The sequence below is a fragment of the Triturus cristatus genome, chromosome 3_2, assembly GCF_964204655.1.
Source record: "Triturus cristatus chromosome 3_2, aTriCri1.1, whole genome shotgun sequence".
In the NCBI taxonomy this organism is placed as follows: Eukaryota; Metazoa; Chordata; class Amphibia; order Caudata; family Salamandridae; genus Triturus; species Triturus cristatus.
The window spans coordinates 830482607-830504148 of NC_140584.1; the positions used below are offsets into that span (position 1 = coordinate 830482607).

General features: G+C 49.1%; 1 protein-coding gene across 3 annotated transcripts in view; it reads left to right on the plus strand.

Annotated features, from left to right (window-relative positions):
* Positions 1 to 21542, plus strand: part of LOC146858246 (apoptosis-inducing factor 3-like) — a 569318-nt gene that overhangs the window by 114864 nt on the left and 432912 nt on the right. For all 3 annotated transcript variants that reach the window (XM_085649067.1, XM_085649066.1, XM_085649065.1), the window contains one exon: positions 13467 to 13556. In XM_085649067.1, coding sequence (XP_085505193.1) covers positions 13495 to 13556 — 62 coding nt within the window. In that variant the 5' untranslated portion in view covers positions 13467 to 13494. The remainder of the gene's footprint in view (positions 1 to 13466; positions 13557 to 21542) is intronic.

Here is a 21542-nt window from a genome sequence, read left to right on the forward strand (position 1 = left end):
CTACACTTTTCCTCTAGTCGGTCTAACATTGAAAGACAAGCTAGCATCAAAATACTCGAGTAAGAATATAGAAATATCAATATATCGTCTCCTCATACCTATGTGTGGATATGCCACACCTCCAACTTCTCCACCTTTCTCCATAAATAGTCTCAAGTTCGTTTCTGTTAGTGAAGTAGAAGCTGATCCTGAATCATTCATGATGTTTTTTTTTTTGAAAATTCTTTTTATTGGCATTTAGTTATATAGACTTACATTTATCATGTTTCACATCAATGTCTGCAACATATACGCAGTGGGGTAGACCATCAGTGATTGCAGGATTACATTTACTGAATCATTCATGATGTTGACCCTGCTCTCATCAACCTTTTTAGGACATTATGAGTGGGCCTCATTCTCTCCTCCTGTGTGCAATACCAGATCTCTTACCCCCTTTCCAACTTTCTCAGTGTCAAAAATAGCAAGCACACTAATCCTCACAGGACCTTCCTCTCTGATCCCTCCCCTCCTCCACCACTGTATATAAAACCAATATACAATGCCTGATATATATGATACTTATGGTGGGACACTTTTTGAGGGGAAAGCATCATGAAAAATGGCATCCTTAATTCACATCCCTCCCCCAATCCCATGAGAAATACACCCTCCTTTGACTTTCACAGGTTCACCCTTACTTGAACTGGCATGCCTAGTTTTCTTGTCCACTTTAATAACCCTATGTGCAGGTTTCTATCACACAAATTCTCAAATTTGAACATTGCTGTATCAAATGTGATTCTTTCTTCTTCCGTCTCTTCACCCTTCTCTGGTTCATGAGGATACATGTACCCCACTACCATTTATTCTTTTGCATTGCTAAATAATCCCCCACTTTGGGGGTTTGTTTCTGGAATACAAACAAAATGCCAAGCTTGCTGCATGTATTTTGCCAACAGTGCTCCCACTGTTCATTTGGGAGCACTTTCAGCAGAAACATCCTGCCAAAGCAGGGAACTCTGTATATAATGGGCAGTTCACGACAGGGCTGGCAAAGAAAGCACCTGTGTCACCTAAACGGATTGTTAGCCCACCATGTTCAAAAGGAGCCCATTAGTACCTGATCTGAGGGTTGGTTGCTGAACTTTCCATCTAACAGTGAGGCAGAATCACTCCCACTGTCAAGGCTACGGTGGCAAATCTGTCACCCCATGATGATGTTTTTCCCCTAAGGGTACTCCATCTGTCATGGAATGAGTCACTTTTGGGAACAACTGTATGGCGCAAAAGGCACCTCTGTCACTCCTCGTTGAACATATGCATCAATTGGGGGTCCTAGAAATGGACTTTTGAAAGTGGTTGTACAGTGCAACTGCCATTTGGTCAGTGCCACTGTACATCTTCTGAGAACACGTTTTCAGGGCACATAGATGGGCTCCGTTACATGTTTGTGAAAGGAGGGAGGCCCCCGTATGTTAGGGATACCATACTTTTAAGTATTTTTGGAGTGCTATAAAGTACTGTACATCTTCTTATGGTTACGTAATGAATCCTGCATCCATTTCCATGGGGGTCTTTCACTGGGTAAACTTTGGCACTCTAGAGTGATTGGCCCAGTTGTGAGTTAACTCTGAACTTTAGCTGAACCAATGGCAGTGTCTGGGGAGCCTCCACTAGCACTATGGCTGGCTGCTTAGTTGCACTATATATGGTGGTTATACTACTATGTACAAGGAATCCTTTGCCGTTTAGAGGATTCTTCGGTAAACCCCTTGTAGGAATCAGCCTTTCATTCAGGGATGGACTGGGACAGAAAACAGTCCTGGGCTCCAATATATAAGTGCTCTTCATTAGTGAATCAGGGCCATATGTAGGTAAATTTTTTTTTACCGATTCTTAAATACCGAATTTTACCGAATCGGTATTTAAGAATCGGTAAGTTATATGTAGGTCAACAATCAGTAAACATTACCGAATCGGTAAAATTCGGTAAACATGAATCGGAATTTACCGAATCGGTAAATACCGAAGCGGTATTTACCAATTCGGAAAATACCGAAGTGGTATTTTCCGATTCGGTAAATACCGATTCGGTAAATACCGAATCGGTAGTTCAAAAACACATGACTTCAATCAGCCAATCCTGTGCTACCTGAACCCCACCCAACCAGGGAGTGGCCACACCCAGGCAGGTGCACACAATCAGCAGACTCTGGAGAGGCTGGGAGTGCTGAGGAGAGGAAGAGAGCAACTGCCTGATTCAGCCCTGGAGACTGCAAGAATGGCCAGCCAGGACACAGAGAGGGAAGGAGGGGAGAGGAAGCGAAAGCTCAAATTCAGCCCAAAGGAGCTGCAAGTTCTGGTGGAGGAGGTCGTGAAGCAGCACCAGAAACTTTTTGGAAAACTGTCACAGCAAGTGCCTGAGTCAGAAAAACGAAAGATCTGGCTTGGAATCCAGGCACAGGTGAATGCCATGGGAGTGACCCCCCGGGACATCGATGTCCTGAAGAAGCGGTGGTATGACATCCGCATCATCACAAAGAGGAAGGTGGCAGAATTAAAAAAAGAGGCCAGCCAGACAGGAGGTGGACGCAACAGAGCACCAGCCCTGACAGAACTGGAGGAGCTAGTGGAGACAACGATTGAGCCAGAAAGGATTGGGGATGCTGACAGCTCCGCCAGAGGCTCCTCCAAACAAGGTAAGACGCTTGCACAGCAATGTGCCCCCCCCCTACCCCTATCCCAACTCCCATAATGTGCTATGAGAATCCCACTCCAGTACAGGTATTAGTGCATGCCTGCAATGCATCATGGGAGATGTAGTCCCTGAAAGCCCAAACATGATACGAGGACAGTGAGATACTGAATAGAAAATGTATTGTCATGTCATCAAGAAAATGCTTCAGGTACACTTAGCTGCTGTCGCTTTTCTGTTCACAGGCACTACTGCGCACAGAACTGGCCATGACGAGGGAGAGAGGGCACACCACACACCCAGCACAGAGAAGGCCACCACCAGTTCCGCCCAGGGAACGGCACCACAGGCAGTTACACCACCCCAGCCAGCATCGCCGCTCCTGCAAGCATCCCCAGTCCTGCAGGTGTCACCACCATCTTCACCTCCTGCATTGCACAGGTTGAGGAGGCGTCCTGCAGCCAGGTTGGATGTGACCGACTCATCATCCGAAGACTCGAGGGGCCCGGAAACGTCCACTGTACCCCAGGATGTAACCCATGCCAGTGTGCCTTCCGAGTCTGAGGGAGAACACACAGTAGGCAGACGGCGCCGCAGGGCTCGGCCGCAGAGTCCCCCTCCCCTTGGGCAGGGCCATGGAGTGTTCTCAGGTCTTGAGGGCACCATGGTGAAAATACAACGCATCCAGGCAAGGGCAATGGTGTCCGTACAGCGACAAATGCGTGGCCTCAACAATACCTTTGGAAACATTGAAAAGGGCATCAGCACCATGGCAGGGGGCATGGCTGATATGGCAGCGGGCATGCGGGACATGTCCCAATCCATCATGCTGCTGTGCTCAAAGTACGATGAGGACAGGGCAACACGGCGCAGGGGACATCAGAGGAAGGATCTGACCTCGAGGGCAGTGAACCGGCTGGCGACTGCCACATCGCTGATCTGCAGGCGCTCTGTGGCGATGCAGGAGGGCCTTGCACAGTGCAGCACAGATGTGTCCAGGGGGATGGTTAGGGTCACAAGTGCACTAGAAGTGCTGCTCACCAGCCAGTCTGCAACAGCTGGCGCTTTGGATGCTGGCGACACAGAAGACACGACCAGCAGGAGCAGCATAACCCCCCCTGTCCCAGACACTCGTCGGAGCAACAGGCGTCAACGTGGTGCCACTGGTACCCCAGCCAGTGAGGACGCCCCCTCAATTCCATCCCGCACTGGTGCGCGTGGGCGCAAACATTAATGCGTCAGGCAAAACAATGACACAATTGGGTGAAGTAACCCTTAACTAACAAAATTTTATTTTTCATTGTTGTTGGAATACGATTTCCTTTGTGTTGTGGCATAGTGCTGCCTGATTAAACTACGTTATGGCATCCAACTACAGGCTGTGTCCCCTTACTCATTCAGAAATAGTTGCATGTGATCTCTGCCCGTCTCACTTTTCCATCTGTTGCTGTTGGCACTCCTGCTGCGTTGGCCTCTGCCTGTGCAGACTCATCATCATTGTCCTCAATATATGTAATTTCGACCTCTGTGCCTCTCTTTGTGGCAAGGTTGTGCAGCATTGCACAAGTGGCAATTATCTTGCAGCAGAGGATGGGTGTGTACTGGCGTGCACCTCCACTCTTATGGAGGCAGCGAAACCTGCTCTTCAGTAGTCCAAACGTGCGCTCCACCACATTGCGTGTAGATTTGTGTGCCACATTATATCGTCTCTCACTCTGGGTTGATGGGTGTAGGTAGGGAGTGAGGATGAATGACCGCACGGCATATGCACTGTCCCCTAGGTGAGTAGAAGGGAGACATCAGTCACATGCCTCAATACACTATGATTTGCACTGAGTACTATGGAGCGTCACTGTTACTTACCTAGCAGGTATCCTTCTCCAAATTCTCCCGCAAGCAGTCGTGTGTAGATCCCACTGTTCTGGAAGATGTAGGAGTCATGGGTGCTCCCAGGGAAATTGGCAACGATATCAGTGATGATGTTCCCTGCATCGCAGATTACCTGCACATTGATGGAGTGGGTGGACTTTCTGTTCCTGTAGATGTGCTCAGTGGCAGCTGGTGGGCAGATTGGGATGTGTGTGCCATCTATACAGCCAATGACATGGGGGAACTGTGCCATGTGATAAAAGTCAGTTTTAGTTTTCTGCAGTTCAGCCTGTGTGTTTGGGAAGCTGATGTAGTGGTGCATTCTCTGCATCATGGCATCCAGGAACTTCCTGAAGAAACGGGACAGGCAACTCTGGGATACACCGCCCACCGCAGCTATCACCCCCTGGTAACTGCCAGATGCAAGTAGGTGTAGGCTGCAGAGAACCTGCACATGTGGTGGTATGGCATGCGCCCTTCTTGTTGGCTGGTCCAGGAGTGGGTGCAGGTCCCTTATCAGGTCCATGATGGTTTGGGGGTGTAGCCTGTACCTTTCATGTATCTCTGCGTCAGTCAGTTGGAAGAGTGTGATGCGCTGTCTGTAGATGCGTTCCTCCCGTCTCCATATCCTCAGTCCTGCAGCCTGTAGACGTAGCCGCCTTGCAATGACATACAGAGCGGCCATGTTGTCCATGCTGTTGCATTTTGGGATTGCTTATATGCACTGTTGAAAATTACCACCTGCTTTCTATCAGTGTTAATTACCGACTCTTATTTACCGATTTTCAAGGATTTAATTACCGAATTTACCTACATATCATTTTTCCGTATTACCACTTCATATTTACCACTTCATATTTACCACTTCATATTTACCGAATCGGAAAATATGTATTCGGTAAATTTGAAGCGGTATTTTAGAAGTCGGTAAATTTGAATCGGTATTTACGATTCATATTTACCGAATATGGGTTTTTGGCCTCCTACATCTCAACTATCTAAATACCGGTCGGTAACGGGTTTTTTACCGAATTTCGGCCGTTACCGACCGGTATTTAGCTACCTACATGAGGCCCTTAGTTAGCTAAAAAGCTGCCCATATTTTAAATTGGGGCAGTTTTGAACTTTTAAAGATACGCTTTATAAGTGTTTTGCAAGGTATAGAAAACTGCATGGATTTGAGCTTGCTGCAGGCAAAGTTTGTTTTAATATCAGAGAAACTAAAAGTAAGAACCGGCCCAGCAGACTATAAAACATGCCCGCACACTGACCTTTCAGACCAGGCCGTCGGACAATGGTTGATTGCCCTATAGGCCAGCCCGATCCTGCTAGTGTGTCATCTGTTTCAAAGCCAAGAACCTGAAAACCCAAAGAAAGCCCGTTCTGTGTTTACGAAGGCCTCCTCGTCCAAAACTGGGGTCTAGCGAGGACCGTGCATCTCTAGTAAGTGGCCAAGCCACAAGCAGATATCAGATGCGAGCTTATATGTCAGAACCAGTCTAACCTGTGATCTCCCATGTCCAAAGCAGAAAACTACCAACCGTCAATTGTAATGTAGGCTCTACCTCAGTGACAGTATTTAGAGGCCGTATGGGGTTATACCGTGTTGAACAAGGGACTTGCTTTGTCTAACCTAATCGAAGCACTCCAAATAGGGTGACCAACCATCTGTAAATTTCACGGACCATCCGTAATTTGGATCTCACGTCCGTTGTCCGTGATAATCCCTTTTACGGATGCCTTTTGTCCGTAATTTTGGGCTCTGGGGAGCAGCACTGTTCCCATGTGAGAATCCTGAACACCCTGATGGGGACCGCCTTGCACTCCTCTGAGCACAAGACCAGCCTGTAACATCCTGCACATCTCAGGCTTCCACAAACGTTGCTAGGTGATTAGAATGTTTTGATGTGATCTAGGGGCAGTTGGAGCCAGGGACTGAACCTGAAGATTGGCAGCTCGTGGATGAGGTCCTTGTTCTTGGATTAAACTTATTTTACCACTAAAATCTACACTTTTGTTGGAGTGGATTCTTACATTTGGCGACAGAAGATGGGATTGCTTTTCAAATTCAAAAAGAAAAGAAGGACCTCAACACTATCTTCACCTTTGGAGAAGAAAATCCTCCTGGACTATCTTCTTTAACAAGGTATCAAACTTTCATGCCTTTTTTCTTGACATTTTGCTGCCGCGCGTTGTATGTTTGCACCCGTTCTTTGGAGAACGATTATTTTTCATGTGGATAGACATTTCTTTAAACGCGGGCTTTGAACGCTGATTTTAATGGGGCCGATCGAGAAAGACCTTGTACAGTATTTCCTGTGAAGAACCCCATGTTTTCTGCCCTTAAAAAGGAGGCTTGATTTGAGAAATTAATCCTTTGTTATACCATCAATAAACACTATCTGCCTAAGGTCAGCACAATACTTGAAAGGTATCATTTTGGTAGAAGGTCGCAAATGGAAGATGAGAGCTTTGAGAATTATATAACTTCTCTTAGGAAGTTAGCCTCTTCCTGCAAATTTGAATCTACCCTTGACGAGCGTATTAGGGATCAATTTATGTTTGGTTGTAACATTGAGCGTGTTAGAGAAGAGCTTTGGCAGAAGGATGAACCTAGCTTGGAAGATGTGTTAGTCATTGCCAAGAGAATTGAACATTCCTTGCAATGTGTAGAGGTCATCAAGAAAGATGGTGAAAAGAAAGAAAAAAACTTTATACAAGTACTCAAACAAACATCTAAAGATGGTTGTGAGCAAAAGGATCATATTAAGAAAAGTTCATCTAACGAGAGTGGTATAAAGTATGGTTTATCTAAAATGAAATTCTTTCGTTGTGGTAAACCGGGTCATTTAGCAAATGACAAGCAATGCCCTGGTTGGAAAGCCACGTGCAGTAAGTGTAAAAGAAAAGGTCATTTTACGATTGCATGTAAAGGAAAAAATTATAGGAGCAAAATTAGTGAAATATACTATGATGTTGAGGACACTTGTGCGTCTCTAAATGAAGTTGATTGCGGTCAGTCAAATTCAGGTAGTCCAAAGTGAAGAAAATAAAAACTGCCCGACTGATGAAATCTGTGTAGAAGGTAAAGCTACAAAGGTACTCTCTGATTCTGGTGCTAAGATCACCATAGTTTCGAAAGATTTTTATTTAAAAGAAATCAAAAACCACATCAAAATCTATTCTCCCGACATTAGATCTTTTGCCTATGGGGTGAACCCATTAAGTTATCTGGTTATTTCTGGGGTTTGCTCGAATACAAAAACAGACTTGTAAGCGGGAAAATGTATGTATTAAAGAAAGGTGACCGCATTTTGAGCTGGTTTCACCAGAGAGACCTTGGTGTGATCTTAGATCCGAATGCCTCTCCACCCATTTTGCTAAAGGAAGATTTTATCCCTAAGTCTGTGACCAGTGTTGAAATTAGAACTGAAAACCACTTTACTTGCATGTTGAGAGAACGTTTCCCCAAAGTGTTTAGCAGTACTTTAGGTTATCTCAAAGGCTACACTCCTGGCATTCGCTTGATTGAAGGAGCCAAACCAGTTTGTTGTAAGGTGGGGGGTATTCCTGTGGCCGTCAGAGAAATGGTACAAACAGAATTGGAATAATTAAAAAGGGACGGCATCATTGAAGAGGTTGAAGCAACGCAATGGCTTGCTCCGGTCGTAGCCGCAAAGAAGGCTGATGGCTCTCTTCGGCTATGTGTGGACCTTAGGGAATTGAACAAGTGCGTGGTGATTGATAAATACCCTTTACCGAAAATTGCAGACATGTTAATGTTGCTAAAAGGCGCGAAAGTCTTTAGTACGATAGATCTGAAGTCTGCGTATCACCAGATCAGACTGGACGAAAGTTCCACGGATTTAACAGCGTTTATTACGCCCTTTGGAACCTTTCGTTTCTTGAGGTTACCGTTTGGTCTCAGCAGCTTCGGTGTTTCAGAGAGAGTTGGAGACAGTTCTGAAAGGGCAACCTGGAGTAAGGGTATATCAAGATGATATCCTGGTTTTCGGTGCGGATGATAATGAGCATGATGAGAGAGTATTACAAGTTCTAAAGAGACTAGATGAATCCGGGTTAACTGTCAAAATTGAAAAATGCAAATTTAAAAGGAGATCAATAGACTATCTGGGTCATACAATTGGTGAAGGGGGATTGTTACCTAAGGAAAGTTTAATAACTGCCATTCGGAAGATTCCTTCCACAAGTAACAGAGGAATTATTAAGTTTTCTAGGCATGGCCGAATTTTATAGCAAAGTTGTGCAAAATGTTGCCTCTCTCTGTGCTTCAATGAGGACATTGTTGCATAGAGTATGTGAGTTTGTGTGGGATGATAAATGTGAGAAGGAATTTTGTTTTCTTAAAGAGACTGGATTCAGCTCCCAAACTCAGCAGCTTTGACCCTGAGAAGAAATCCGTCTTGTTAACCGACGCCAGCGTAAAAGGTCTGGGGGTAGTTCTGATGCAAAGAAACAATGGTGACGATGAGGTGATTTTATTTTTGTCTAGGAGCTTAATAGGTGCTGAAGTGCGGTATAGAAAGAGAAGCTCTAGCGGTACACTGGTCTATAAAGAAGTTACGGAATCTGCTCTGGGTAGGTACATTTGAGGTCAGGACAGACCACAAACCCTTATGCGAAATTATTTTTATAAAAGGGAATAGATGCAATCTCTAGCAGGATCACTAAGTGGGTAGTCGCACTGCAAGACTATAATTTTGAAGTTAAGTACATCCCCGGTATTCAAAACAAGGTAGCAGATGCCTTGTCAAGATTAGTTGTATGTGATAATTCATGTTCAGAAGAAGAGGATGAGGAGGATGGTGAAATGGTTTGCTTTATTGAAGGTGGTATTATTGAAAAGGAAAGGTGGTTGAAGGCTGTTCTTGAGGACGAAGTGCTAGCAAAGGTCAAAGTTTGTTTAAAAGAGGGTTGGAATGCTAAGAATAAAAATGAGGAAGTAGATGAGTTCTGGCATGTCAAGGATCACCTCTCGGATTGAGAAGGCTTACTTGTCAGGGGAGCAAGATTGGTTCCTCCTACTCTACTTAGAGATGAACTTATTTCTTTGGCACATGATGGGCATCTAGGAATTTCTAAGACCAAGGAGCTGTTGCGGTCCTCTTCTTGGTGGCCAGGTATGGATTTATTAATCGAGAGGAAAATAAGAGACTGCATGCAATGCGCGCTGAGTGAGAGAGTGAGTAAGCCTAGAACCCAACCCATGATAATTAGGGACCGACCTGATGCTCCTTAGAAAGAAGTTGGGTTAGACCTTCTAGGACCAATTCGTTTGTCTGGCATCGAATGGTACGTTCTGGTTCTAGTAGATTTCTTCTCACGCTGGCCAGAAATTGCCATAACGCGAGAAATCGGATCTAAACATGTTAAAGCTTTCTTTAAAAAATTATTTGATAGAGAAGGCATATCTAACGTGATACTCACTGACAACGGTGTACAATTGGTCTCAAGGGAGATGGAAGAGTTTTTGTGTGCCCATGGGGTCAAACACAAGAAGTCTTCCCTATATCACCCAGAGACAAATGGGCTTGTAGAGCGTTTTAATCGTGTGCTCAAAGAAACAATTGAGATGGCAAAATCAGCAGGTCTAGACTGGCGCTCTGAAGTTTTAAAAAAAATTAGAGTGTATAGGCTTTCCCCTCATGCAGTCACAAAAAAGGACCCCTTTTGAATTGTTTAGGGGTAGGTGTGCTAACTCTATAGTTACACCTTCTTAGGTTAATGATTTACAACCAAATCGCTTTGTTGAGAATGAGAAAGAGGACTGGAAGTCGTTGGAATAGAAGAAGATCGAAGAAAGGAAAAAAAATGCAGGACGTAAAGAAATGTGCAAAAAAAACTGTTGTGAAAGTAGGGGATAAAGAATCCTAGCAAAGGTAAAGGGGCTTTCTTGAAACCTATTCAGGTTGTTAAGTTATTCAACAACGCAATTAAAACCGCAGACCATCGCATTTGGAACTTGAATAGGGTGGTCGTAGTGATAAAGGACTTTATTACAGGTCTCGAAGAAGCTTCAGGAAATTCGGATTGTTCATCAGACGCAGAACAACAAGATCTTCAAGATAAGTCCTCTTCATATATACGAAAATCTTCAAGGATTCTTTCTACACCACAGCACCTAAAAGACTATGTTCACTAGGCTTATACAATTGCACCTGTCTTGTTCATTGCTTAACCCCTTCAGTGCCCATGACGAGATAGTCTCGTCATGGAGCGCGGTTGCGCTGTGCCCATGACAAGACTATCTCGTCATGAACCCCGCCCGCTAATGAAACGCCCGGCACAGGGCGTGGAAAGGGCGGGGCACTGAAGAGGTTATATTAACCTTTTCCTTATATTTATAATTATTGTTTTTATTGTCTGTAAAGAAGGGAGATGTGTGGCATCCTGCACATCTCAGGCTTCCACAAACGTTGCTAGGTGATTAGAATGTTTTGATGTGATCTAGGGGCAGTTGGAGCCAGGGACTGAACCTGAAGATAGGCAGCTTGTGGATGAGGTCCTTGTTCTTGAATTAATCTTATTTTTCCACTAAAATCTACACTTTTGTTGGAGTGGATTCTTACACAGCCCCACCCATTGTCATTCTGTATGCGGCTGATTGCCACATACAGAATGACAATGGGCCAGTCTGGGCTGGTAAAGCATGTGGCGGGCCTCCTCCAGCCTCGGTCTGGGGCAGGGCATCCTGTCAGAATGAAGAAATGTACAAAAGCGCCAATGCTGCTACAAGAGAATCCAATTCATCAAAATAAGGCGGTGAAAGAAGTTTAAAAAAAAAAAGGGTTATAGTTCTTTCACCATCTTATCATTTTAGAACTGATGGATTTTCAACATTATATTCAACGAAGCCATGGTTGCTGCTTTTTTATTTTAAGCAACTAACAACCATTGACGAAGCCTATAGTTCAGGCTTGTTATAGGTGTAACATTACTTGTTGTGTTATATATCTGAATGCAATGGCGGAAGCAGCAAAATACCAGTCGGGCGGCACACTATGCTAGGCACAGATTTTTAGCTTAGGTGTTTTAACCTAGCCCCTTAATTACATCGAACACCCCCTTTGGAGAGACCCCCCCCAGTTTTGTCATCCCACTTAAAGCCCTGGAAACAACAACATGCCACAGTCACCTCATGTCCTAGCACTGCATCATGCATGACTCATGGCTTCCAAGGTTTCAGATTGACTATGTGCGGTGAGTTCTTGATGGGTCTCTTCCGTCTGCAACTCTGCAGACGAAGGCTCAGCTCATAATTAATGTGAAAAGGTGGGTGAGTAAGTATGTAAGTAAGGGATGGGTGAATAGCTGGATGATTAGTAAAAGGGTGAATGGATAGATAATGAGATAAAGGATTGGGTGAATGGATGAGTGAAATGATGGATTGATGAATTGATAAGTGAAAGGGTGGATGGATGGACAAATGAGGGAAAGGGTGGATGTAAGGATGGATGAGTGAGTGAAAGGGAGAGTACATGGGCAAAAGGTTGGATAGATGAGTTAAAGAGTGAAAGGGTGGATGGAGGAGAGAAAAAATGGATGGATGAGTGAAAGGATGGATGAGTGATAGGATGGATAAGTGATAGGGTTTATGGATGGATTCATGAGTGGATGAGTAGATGGATGGATGGGTGGATGGAAGGATGGATAGCTAAGTGAAAGGGTCGATGGAAAGAGAAAGGGAGGATGGATGTGTGGATGACTGAAAGGGTGAATGTGTGGAAGGATGAGTGACCGTGGGTGGATGAGTAAGTGAAAGGGTGGTTGGGTGGGCAAAAGGGTAAATGGCTGGATGGATGAGTGAATGGGTAGAAGAGTGGATGGATGAGTGTGCGGGTAGATAGAGTGAAAGGGTGGATGAAGGGATGGATGAGTGAAATGATGGATGGAAGGATACATGATGGATAGGTTTGCAAATGGTTGAATGTTTGGATAGGGATTAGCTGCATTTTATACGGGCCACTTTACATCTCACAATGTCTATCCGAGCAGATCTTCCCGCCAATTTCTCTCACCAAACATGTCTCCACAGGACCATGAATTGGAAACAAAATATCAGACTGGACAACCCAGTGCTGTAACCATATAAATAGATAATTATCAGATGAAATACCACAAAAAGACCTGCACAGTTGATCAAAGCTGCGTGCATACTGAAAAACCGTGAAGTACAAGATTGTTTCAACCTAATATAAACTTGTTTTTGAGTTGGGCTTAAGTGGTTGTCTATTTACTTACATACTACTGTGTAACCTCCTCTGATCTGGGTATGTAAAACGTGACTGTCGTCCAGCGGTTTTGTCCTGAATTTTGACCTCCCGTCCTGAATTTTTGTCCTGATTTTTGACCCTTTGTCCTGAATTTTTACACTCGCCGTCCTGAATTTGCACCCATGCCAGTTGGTCACCCTAACTCCAAAGAATTAAACTAGGACCCCAATCTAATGTCTACCAAAAGCAGGCCGCACCTCTAACTACAGCCATGCTCCGAGTTGGCAAAACTACACTTAAGGGCTGTCTCGTAATCACAGCATTGTGAAAGTACATTTATTGGATTGTGAACTGCCAAACCAAACGAAAAAGAGCACTCCTGGGGCTCAGTAAATTTGTCGCCTTCTGTGGCCCCAGAAGAGCCTGCGAGCCACTGCCATCTTGGTCTCCACAGGCCCACGGGCCACGACTTCCTCTTGACACAGTTTCTCTATCCCACAATGCACTGCTGCCGTGTTTTCTGTCCTCCAATTTGCTGCGTCAGACCAGTCTATCCCACAAATCAATGATGTAGCCTTGTCTTCCTCACAATGCACTGGTGTTGTCATCTGTCTGAGAGCTTGCATTCTTTTGTTGCCATGGATATGTGCCCGCACACGCTAATTCGGTGTATTCTCTTGCCACAGTTCTGCAGTTCTGGGAACCACGTGCAGCATGATGGCCGGTGAGAAGATTACGCGTGAAGTGTGTGACGAGACGGACCTGCAGAATGGAGAGTAAGTATCCTTCCATACTGGCTCTTCGTTTAACTACGCAACATCTTCAACCCTAAAAGAATTAAATGGATATCAGTCTCGGTTATATTTCCTTTCTTTCTTATGCAGGCATGGTGTCTTCATGCTAGCGGATGAAAACCTTCTGCAAGGCCTCTCTTGTCCCCTCCACCCACCCCCCTCCCCCGCTTCCGGCTGTGATAATCAACTCTTTCTATCTGACGACCTACCTGGCGTGGTTTTTATTTTACTCTATATAGGAACTAGTTGAATTTCACCTTTGTGAGCTTACTTTTTTCCAGCTCGCTCGTGCTAAAAGAGGCTAGTTAGTCTTGGTGAGATGGAAGGTACAGTCACCACTTTTAGAGGCTTATGTGGTTATTGAACAGCTGGGGAAGTTGTCAAAGTTGAGGGGCAAAAAGTGGCCATGACTTGCTGAATTTGTCGATAGGATCTGGAGAAAAGATTTATCTATATCTGGTGCTATTTATTTTTTTAGATCTGGTACATTTTGTAACTAGGAAAGACAATTGCCTTAGCCAGTTTTATGGCTGGTCTCGTAGATAGTCATATACACGGATTGTATACCCCTTATTTTAGAAATAAGCAGTGATTAGGAGCCACTAAAATAAGAAGCTTCATGCAGAACAATGTAAAGGGAAGTATTTTAATTCTGTTAAGGTCTTAAAGTCATATAAAAATAAAATTTTGAGAAGCTGAGCAAAGTTTCTACATTGAAATAGATGTCATAATATTCTTAGATGAACGAAAATCGCCGATGTGTTATTACAATAGTAGAGGTGCTTCTTCTGGACCCGGATCAAACGCTAGATCTTCACTGCTCATGTTATGGGCCTGCGCAGTGAGGTTGTACTCTTGTTCTGCTTAAATACCTGAGGCTGGCAACAATTGCACACAAAAGAACTGCATAGCATAAACCATATATTTAGTGCACATCAAATGTTATGTTCTATATTACCATTGCTGAGGGACAGTAGTGGGTAGTATGATCCACATCTGAAAGAAACACGTTAGTTAGATTCCTCACCTTAGAATATCCCCAGGCGTCAGACTGGATCCGGAAGATTTTTCGTCAGCAATACCCCTTGCGCGTCGCTAGGCGTCGTCTGCGGCTCCGCGTCCGTCGTCGGCGTCGTGCGCCGGGATGACGTCGTCGGAGTACTTAGACGCCGCCCTCGCGCGCTGACGTCAGTTCTTCTTTTTTCCGCGCCAGTAAGCGCAGATCCGGGAGAGCTACCCCTTTTGGTCTTTTTTGACTAAATCTTTTTGATCATTTTTGATCCTTGTCTGTCGACATCTGGTGCCGGTAGGATGCCTGGGTTCAAGGCTTGTGAAGATTGTCATCGACTGATGTCGGTGACCGATCACCACCGCCGGTGCCTCTACTGCTTAGGCCTCGACCACGACGCGGAGTCGTGCAACGACTGTCAGGCCCTGACTTCGAAGGCTAGGCGGGAGCGGTCCCGCAAGCTTCTGGAGCTTCGCCACTCGGCTCCGCGTCGTGCGCGATCCCGGTCCAGGAGGAGGTCCAAGGATCGCTCGCGGAGCCCTAGCCGACGCCACCATCGCTCGTCGGGCTCCAAGTCGTCGGGTAAGTCTAAACACTCCAAGAAGTCGAAGCGGCGACATCGCTCTTCGGACTCCCCTCGCCGGTCGCGCGACTCGGCCGAGGGTCCAAGTGGTTCCACCCCCGCGGCTCCGGCGGAGCCGCAGGTGCCGCGTCCGCCCCCATACCTTCCGGTCCCTGGGGCTGACGCGGCGCCGGCGGAGATCAGTGCCTTCCTCTCGGCCATGAGGAGCCTGGCCCCGCCGTCGACGCCCGCTGGCGCGCCTTCGGGCCCCGCGGACTCGACTGGGCGACCTCGCGTGCCGGCGGCTCCGGCCCCGGCGCCGTCGACGACTCCGGTCTCGACGCCGCAGGTCCCCGCGGGGCCCTTGCCTGGGCCCCAGTCGACGCCGGTTGACCTTGTCACTCCTCCACCGGCGCCGACGCCTGAACCACCGACGCCGTCACCGGCGCCACCGACGCCGACGCCTGTGACGCCGACGCCCCGGTTTAGCCCTCATCCGGACCCGACGCCGGCACGGCGTCCGCCGACGCCGCATCCGACGCCGCTTGAGACCTACCATCTCTACAGTCCGGTTCCGATCATTCCTCCTGTTTATCAGGAATCGGAAGAAGGGGGCGACTGGGAGGGGTTCGAGGACCCTCTGGCTGTTCAGTCACAGCTTTCTCAGGACTGGGCAGATGAACTGGGGGAGGCCAGCGGACTGGACACCTCGCCAGACGCTGGATTCACTTCTCCTCCGACCGTGGCTTCGGAGGAGGGTGCAGCATTTTCTGTGGTGCTGCGCAAGGCGGCTGAGGCCCTTGGGCTCGAGTTGCCTGCCGTGGCTGTGAGGACCAACATCCTCACTGAGGTGCTTCAAACCTCAGCAAGCTCCACTGAGCCTCTGCTGCCGTTCAACGAGGCCCTCACTGACGTTCTGCAGGGCACCTGGTCCAAGCCCTCCACAGTTCCTCCTGTGGATAGGAACGTTGCCAGGCGCCACCGCCCTGCCCCGGGTGACCCCAGTTTCCTGTCCCAACACCCCACCCCCGAGAGTCTGGTTATCCAGGCCTCTACTTCCCAGTCCTCCTTCCCGACCGCTCCGCCGGACCGGGATTCCAAGAGACTCGAGCAGTTTGGCAAGAAACTGTTCTCGTCCCTTAGTTTGGGCCTGCGGTCCTTAAATACCGCCTGTCTCTTGGACCGTTATTCCCATTCCCTGTGGGATACGGTGGAGGACGTGCTGCCCCTGTGTCCGGAGGAGGTCCGGACGCGTCTTACCCAGGCTTTGGCCGATGGGAGGGATGCAGCACGGCACGCCATAAGATGTGGGCTTGACACCACGGACTCGCTAGGTCGGGCGATTTCCACCACGGTGGCGCTCCGCCGCCACGCCTGGATGCGGTCCACGTCATTTTCCGGGGATGTCCAGAACACCCTCATGGACATGCCCTTTGATGGCACTCGCCTGTTTGGTGAGAAGGCGGACAGTGCGCTGAACCGTTTTAAGGACTCCCGGGCTACGGCCAAGTCCTTGGGCCTCTCGGCTCCGCGGGCGCACACCTCCGCTTTTCGCCCCTTTCGTGGCCAAGGAAGGGGCGCCTCCTCACGTCCGCAAAGCCACCAGCCGCAGAACCAACCTGCGCGCGGACGTGGCTTCCGCCGTGGCGGAAATGGAGGACGACGTGGTCAGCCCACATCCACCCCGGCAGCATCCGCCTCAAAGCCTTCCTAGTCCGAGCTTTCAGGCCCATACCACGCCAGTGGGCGGCAGAGTTCGCCATCACCTGCTCCACTGGCGGTCCAGAACATCGGACAGGTGGGTGCTGCAAATCGTCCGAAGGGGCTACTCCCTCCCCTTCGAGACGACCCCTCCAGCCATGCCACCACAGCACCACCGTATCTCGGAGGATCATTTGGATCTTCTCCGCGAGGAAGTTTCGGCTCTCTTGGCCAAGGGGGCCGTCGAGCGCGTTCCGGGTCCAGAAGTAGGTCGTGGTTGTTATTCCCACTTTCTGGTTCCCAAGAAGGGCAAGGGGGGCCTGCGCCCTATCTTGGACCTCCGGAACGTCAATGCCTTCCTCCGAAAGGAAAGGTTCAAGATGCTAACGTTGGCTCAGGTTTTAGCTGCCCTAGACCCTGGAGTCTGGATGGTAGCGTTGGACTTGCAGGACGCATATTTCCATATCCCCGTCCTGCCGGCCCACCGGCGTTACCTGCGGTTCACGGTGGGCCAAGAGCACTTTCAGTTTACCGTGCTCCCCTTCGGCCTCACCAGTGCCCCTCGGGTGTTCACGAAAGTGATGGCGGTGGTCGCAGCTCATCTGCGCAGATCAGGGGTCCCAGTCTTCCCCTATCTCGACGACTGGTTGTTGAAGGCGGGCTCGCCCCAGGCAGTCGTCTCCCACCTCCAGACTACGGCGGATCTCCTGCATTTGCTGGGGTTTTCCATCAACGTGCCGAAGTCACACTTGAGTCCCTCTCAGAAGCTCCTCTTCATCGGAGCGGTTCTCGATTCGGCGCAGTTCCGGGTCCATCCTCCGGAACAGCGGGTCCGGGATATACAGGCCCTGATTCCCATCTTTCGGCCTCTATCCCGGGTTTCGGTCAGGCTAGTGTTGCGGCTTCTGGGGCTGATGGCCTCCTGCATCCTACTAGTGCATCACGCCAGGCGGCGCATGCGGGCTCTGCAGTGGGACCTGAAGTTTCAGTGGGCCCAGCATCACGGCAACCTGTCCGACCATGTCTTGATCTCGGAGGGTACTGCACAGCAGTTGCAGTGGTGGCTCACGGACCGCGAGTGGGTCAAGGGCAAGAGCCTCTCCCTTCCCCAACCGGAGCATGTCGTAGTGACGGATGCGTCCCTCCTGGGATGGGGTGGCCATATGGGAGAGGCGGAGATCAGAGGCCTCTGGTCTCCGGCGGAGTCTCGTCTCCACATCAACCTGTTGGAGTTGAGAGCGATCCGGCTTGCACTGAAAGCCTTCCTTCCCTCTGTCAGGGGAAGTGTCGTGCAGGTGTTCACGGACAACACCACCGCCATGTGGTACTGCAACAAACAGGGCGGGGTGGGGTCGTGGACCCTTTGTCAGGAGGCTCTGCGCCTCTGGACATGGCTGGAACACCAGGGCGTCACCCTGGTGGTTCAACATCTGGCGGGCTCTCTGAACGCCAGAGCAGACGAACTCAGCCGCCGGTGCATGATGGATCACGAATGGCGTCTGAACTCCGGAGTGGTGCAAGGCCTCTTTCAGCAGTGGGGAGAGCCTTGGTTAGATCTATTCGCCACCGAAGAGAACGTGCAATGTCAGCAGTTCTGCGCGTTGGAATTTCCAAGGCGGCACTCGCTCGGCGACGCTTTTCGTCACGAGTGGAGTTGCGGTCTGTTGTACGCCTTTCCGCCTATACCACTTCTGCCCAGAGTGCTGAAGAAGATCAGGCGCGACCGGGCCCAAGTCATCTTGGTGGCTCCGGATTGGGCACGAAGATACTGGTATCCCGAGCTACTCAGTCTGTTGACCGATCCCCCGATACGTCTGCCCCTTCGGGAGGATCTTCTGTCGCAGCAGCAGGGGACGGTCCTCCACCCGAACCTGTCCAGCCTCCACCTCCATGCGTGGAGATTGAGCGGCGGCAGTTGATGCCATTTGACTTGCCTCCTGAAGTCTGTGATATCATTCTGGCAGCCAGGCGTCCCTCCACAAAGACGGTATACGCCTGCCGGTGGAACAAATTTGTGGCATGGTGCACAGCAAAGGCTGTGGATCCCCTTTCCGCCCCTCTTTCTGAGGTTCTCCTCTTCCTTCTTTCTCTGGCCCGGCAGGGCTCTGCCCTGGGCACCCTGAAAGGTTATCTTGCTGCCCTCTCCGCCTTCTTGCGGCTTCCTGATCAGCCTTCTCTTTTCAAGTCCCCTGTAGTGTCACGCTTTCTCAAAGGCATTACACACACGTTCCCTCCTGTCCCTTTTGTAATGCCTCAGTGGGACTTGAATCTGGTTTTGACATTCCTGATGTGCGCTCCCTTCGAGCCTCTTCACAATTGCCCTCTTCGTCTTCTAACTCTAAAGACTGCTTTTCTGGTAGCCATCACCTCGGCTAGACGGGTGAGTGAGCTCCAGGCTTTATCTTCAAAGCCTCCTTTTCTATCTGTTCATCCGGACAAGGTTGTCCTTCGGCCTCGTCCCTCCTTTCTTCCTAAAGTGGTGACTCCATTTCACCTTGGGCAGTCTGTCACCTTGCCCACCTTCTTTCCGCCTCCTTCCAAAGAGGAAGAGAGGCTCCACCGTCTGGACCCAAAACGTGCGCTCTCCTTTTATCTGGACCGCACAAAACAGTTCCGGGTGGACGACCAACTTTTCGTTGGATACGTGGGCGCTAAGAAGGGGAAAGCTGTGCACAAACGAACCATCTCTCGGTGGGTCGTTTTGTGTATAAAAATCTGCTATTCCTTGGCTAAAAAGGACCCTCCTGTTGGGCTGCGCGCCCATTCTACTCGGGCCACGGCGGCTACTACTGCCTTGGGACGGGGAGTCCCTTTGCAGGACATCTGTCAGGCGGCGACGTGGGCTTCGCTACACACGTTTGCCAGGCATTATTGCCTTGACAGCCAAGTCCGGAGGGATGGCTTCTTTGGCCGTTCTGTCCTCCAGGACTTTCTGGTGTGATCTTGGTTCGCAGACCCACCACCGGGGATGGTATTGCTTGGGTATCTATTCTAAGGTGAGGAATCTAACTAACGTGTTTCTTTCAGATGAACAAGTTACTAACCTTCGGTAACGATGTATCTGTAAGAAACATTAGTTAGTTAGATTCCTCACCGACCCACCCATCCTCCCCGTTCTGCGAACTGACATCTAGGGTTAAGGTTGTCCTTTCAGGCCCCTAGATTTTATTTTTGGCACCAGTGTCGGTCTTTGCATGGCTCTGCGTTCCTGGCGCGGAAGGCTATGTACAAGAACTGACGTCAGCGCGCGAGGGCGGCGTCTAAGTACTCCGACGTCATCCCGGCGCACGACGCCGACGACGGACGCGGAGCCGCAGACGACGCCTAGCGACGCGCAAGGGGTATTGCTGACGACAAAATCTTCCGGATCCAGTCTGACGCCTGGGGATATTCTAAGGTGAGGAATCTAACTAACTAATGTTTCTTACAGATACATCGTTACCGAAGGTTAGTAACTTGTTCTTCAGGCGTCACCTTTCGTGAGTATTGGCTCCTCCCCTCACTAAACAATGATTTGAAAGAACATCTTACACTATCGCCATCTACTTACAGATCATATAGCTAAGTATGTATCTATTTTATCTGTTCATATTCCTATCTCTCTTTGCATATATTTATTTATATATAAAACCCTTCAAAGAGCAGTCAACACCTACATCGCTTCGCCATCAGCCTTGTGCAGCAGGGGTTGACCAGAGGGCCTGTCCTCTGGCCAAGCCCTATGCCCAGCACTCTGTCGGCAGCCAACCCTTCTTGCACATGGCTTAAGGCCTGCAGTGATGTTCAACACAGGATGTGGCCTCCAGGCCTTGCGTCCTAGGTTCCTCAGGCAGGCAACCACCTTTGTACACAGCCTTCAACCATGTGCAGCAGGGTTGGTGCAAGCCCCTGCACCCAACTTATTGTAGGCAGCTAACATCCATAGCGCATCACATTTAGCATTGTGCCGCACAATGGTCGCAAGTTCTGGCCCCTGGCACCCAACCATCTGGGGGCAATCAATCACCTTTGGGCATGGCCTTCAACCATGTACAGCATAAGGTTGGCCATAGAGCCTGGCCTCCCGCCATCTCTTGTGCCCAGCTCTCCGCAGGTGGCAAACACCCACAGTGCAAGGCTGTGTGCAGCGTGCTTGCCGACAGGGCCTACTTCCAGGCCATCAGCCATTTAAAATGGGGTTGGCTGCAGGTCCTGGCGGTAGGTGGCCAATACCCACTGCACACATACTTTGGATCTTGCGCAGTAGTGGTTAGCAGCAAGGCCTTGCCTCTGGGCAGGCCCAGCTGCCAACATTTCGCAGCCATTAAACTCTACTCTGCATGGCCTTTGGCAGGGGGTTGGCCATAGGCCCTGACCTCTGATCAACCCTCTGCACCCAACAATCCATGAGCAGGCAACCCTATCTGCTCACAGCCTTCAGCCATGATTGGGGATGGTGTGTGGGCTTGGACGCCGGGCCTGGCCTACAACCAACCCTGCATTCACCCCACCTCTGGCTGCCAACCCTTGCTGCTCACAGATGTGGGCCGTGTGCAATGGGCGTTGACTGAAGGGCCTTGCCTTTGGCCAGCTATTGTACCTAACTCTCCACGGGCAGCCTACACCTGCGGCACATGGACTTCAGCCGTGTTCAGTGGGGGTTTGTCACAGGCTTGCAGTCAACCCTGCTGTGCATAGCATTCACCAGCCTGCAGTG